Source organism: Prionailurus viverrinus, chromosome D1 (genome assembly GCF_022837055.1).
Source record: "Prionailurus viverrinus isolate Anna chromosome D1, UM_Priviv_1.0, whole genome shotgun sequence".
NCBI classification, from domain to species: Eukaryota; Metazoa; Chordata; class Mammalia; order Carnivora; family Felidae; genus Prionailurus; species Prionailurus viverrinus.
The window spans coordinates 103,428,086-103,430,022 of record NC_062570.1 but is presented as its reverse complement, the minus strand read 5'-3'; the positions used below and the strand labels follow the sequence as shown (position 1 = coordinate 103,430,022).

At 39.1% G+C, this 1,937-nt stretch overlaps 1 protein-coding gene across 1 annotated transcript; it reads left to right on the top strand.

Moving 5' to 3' along the window:
- Positions 1–623: 623 nt before the first annotated feature.
- On the top strand, positions 624–1,592 carry LOC125146574 (olfactory receptor 5B2-like). The gene has a single exon (XM_047823278.1). It carries the CDS (start codon positions 642–644, stop codon positions 1,590–1,592), a length of 951 nt encoding a protein of 316 aa, XP_047679234.1. The 5' UTR covers positions 624–641.
- The last annotated feature ends 345 nt before the right edge of the window (positions 1,593–1,937 follow it).

The following is a 1,937-nucleotide window of genomic DNA, read 5'->3' as shown; positions in this document are numbered from 1 at the left end:
GGTCCGTGAGTTCGAGCCCCGCGTCGGGCTCTGTGCTGACTGCTCAGAGCCTGGAGCCTGTTTCAGATTCTGTGTCTCCCTCTCTCTCTGCCCCTCCCCTGTTCACGCTCTGTCTCAAAAAAAATAAACGTTAAAAAAAATTTAAAAAAAAAAAGAATGGCTCTGTCAGTAACCAGGTAAACTTGAATACTCAATCTCTTTGTTGCCAAGTTACTTATGATATATATGAGCATAATAACTGATCAATCTAATGGGGATATGGAGAGGAATGAATAAATACACATAAACACTATTGAAGTGGAAATGATTAGTGAACCCAAAAGATCTGATTTGGGAGTTCAAACATTTCTTGGCATGTGGCCTTAGACAGCTCATTACCCTTTCCTGTGACTCAATTTACTCATATACAAAAATAAGTTGGGAAGACGATCTGTGATGAACCTTCCTCTACAAAAGTCTATTCTTTTATGGATAAATTATCACTAAATTGCATTTGTCATTCCCATGCTTAGAAATGGAGAATATTCACAAATAAAGTATGGCCATAATAAAATAACACTCATGCTTTTCAATTTCCGTGCAACTTTTTTTTATTGATCATTCTTTGCCACAGAGCATCTCGTGATTCTCAAATCACATCCATGAAGAATCGTACAGACGTGACCGATTTCATCCTGCTGGGACTAACCGATAACCCAGAACTTCAGTTTCCTCTCTTTATAATGTTCACGCTCATCTACCTCGTCACTCTGATTGGAAACCTGGGGATGATCGTGCTGATCTTGCTGGACTCTGGTCTCCACACTCCTATGTATTTCTTCCTCAGTAACCTGTCTCTGGTTGACTTTTGTTACTCCTCAACAGTCACTCCCAAGGTCATGGCTGGGCTCCTAATGGGAGACAAGGTCATCTCCTACAATGCATGTGCTGCCCAGATGTTCTTTTTTGCAGTCTTTGCCACTGTGGAAAATTACCTCTTGGCCTCAATGGCCTATGACCGCTATGCAGCAGTGTGCAAACCCCTCCATTACACCACCACCATGACAACAGGTGTGTGTGCTCATCTGGCCATAGGCTCCTATGCCTGTGGTGTCTTAAATGCCTCTATAAACATTGGAGACACCTTTAATCTCTCTTTCTGTGTGTCCAATGTGGTTCATCACTTTTTCTGTGATATTCCAGCTGTCATGACTTTGACGTGCTCTGATAAACACAAAAGTGAGCTGATTCTTGTTTTTATCTCAAGCTTCAATGTCTTTTTTGCACTTTTTGTCATCTTTATTTCCTACCTGTTCATATTTACTACCATTCTGAAGATACACTCAGGTGAGGGATACCAGAAGGCTTTATCCACCTGTGTGTCTCACCTCATTACAGTTTCCATATTTTATGGGACAGTCATCATCATGTACTTACAGCCAAGTTCCAGCCATTCCATGGACACAGACAAAATCGCATCCGTGTTCTACACCATGGTCATCCCCATGCTGAACCCTGTGGTCTATAGCCTGAGGAACAAAGAGGTCAAGAATGCATTCAAAAAGGTTGTTAAAAAGGCAAATTTTTCTCTAGGTTTTGTCTTAATGAAGTAGAATCCACAGAAAGCTATTAAATCCTTATTAGATTTACTCCATGCCACAACTCAAATGTTAAGGACATTTGGGATATTAGAAAAAATATTGGTCTAATATTATTTATTTTTGTTGAGGAATAAGTCCAACCCTCTAAAATGCAAAAAAAAAAAGTAATGGTTTTTAATAAAGTTTATTTCATGATGAAGTATATGCTTTTGTTGGCACATTCCATCCAGAGGCAAATAATGATAGCAACTCAACAAATTAAAGCTTCAATCATTACTGAGTTATTTGGAAAGAAAAAAGTATATTCACGTGGAAGTTTGCCAAAGAAAATAAGCATGTTAGAATAAAAGGAGATGT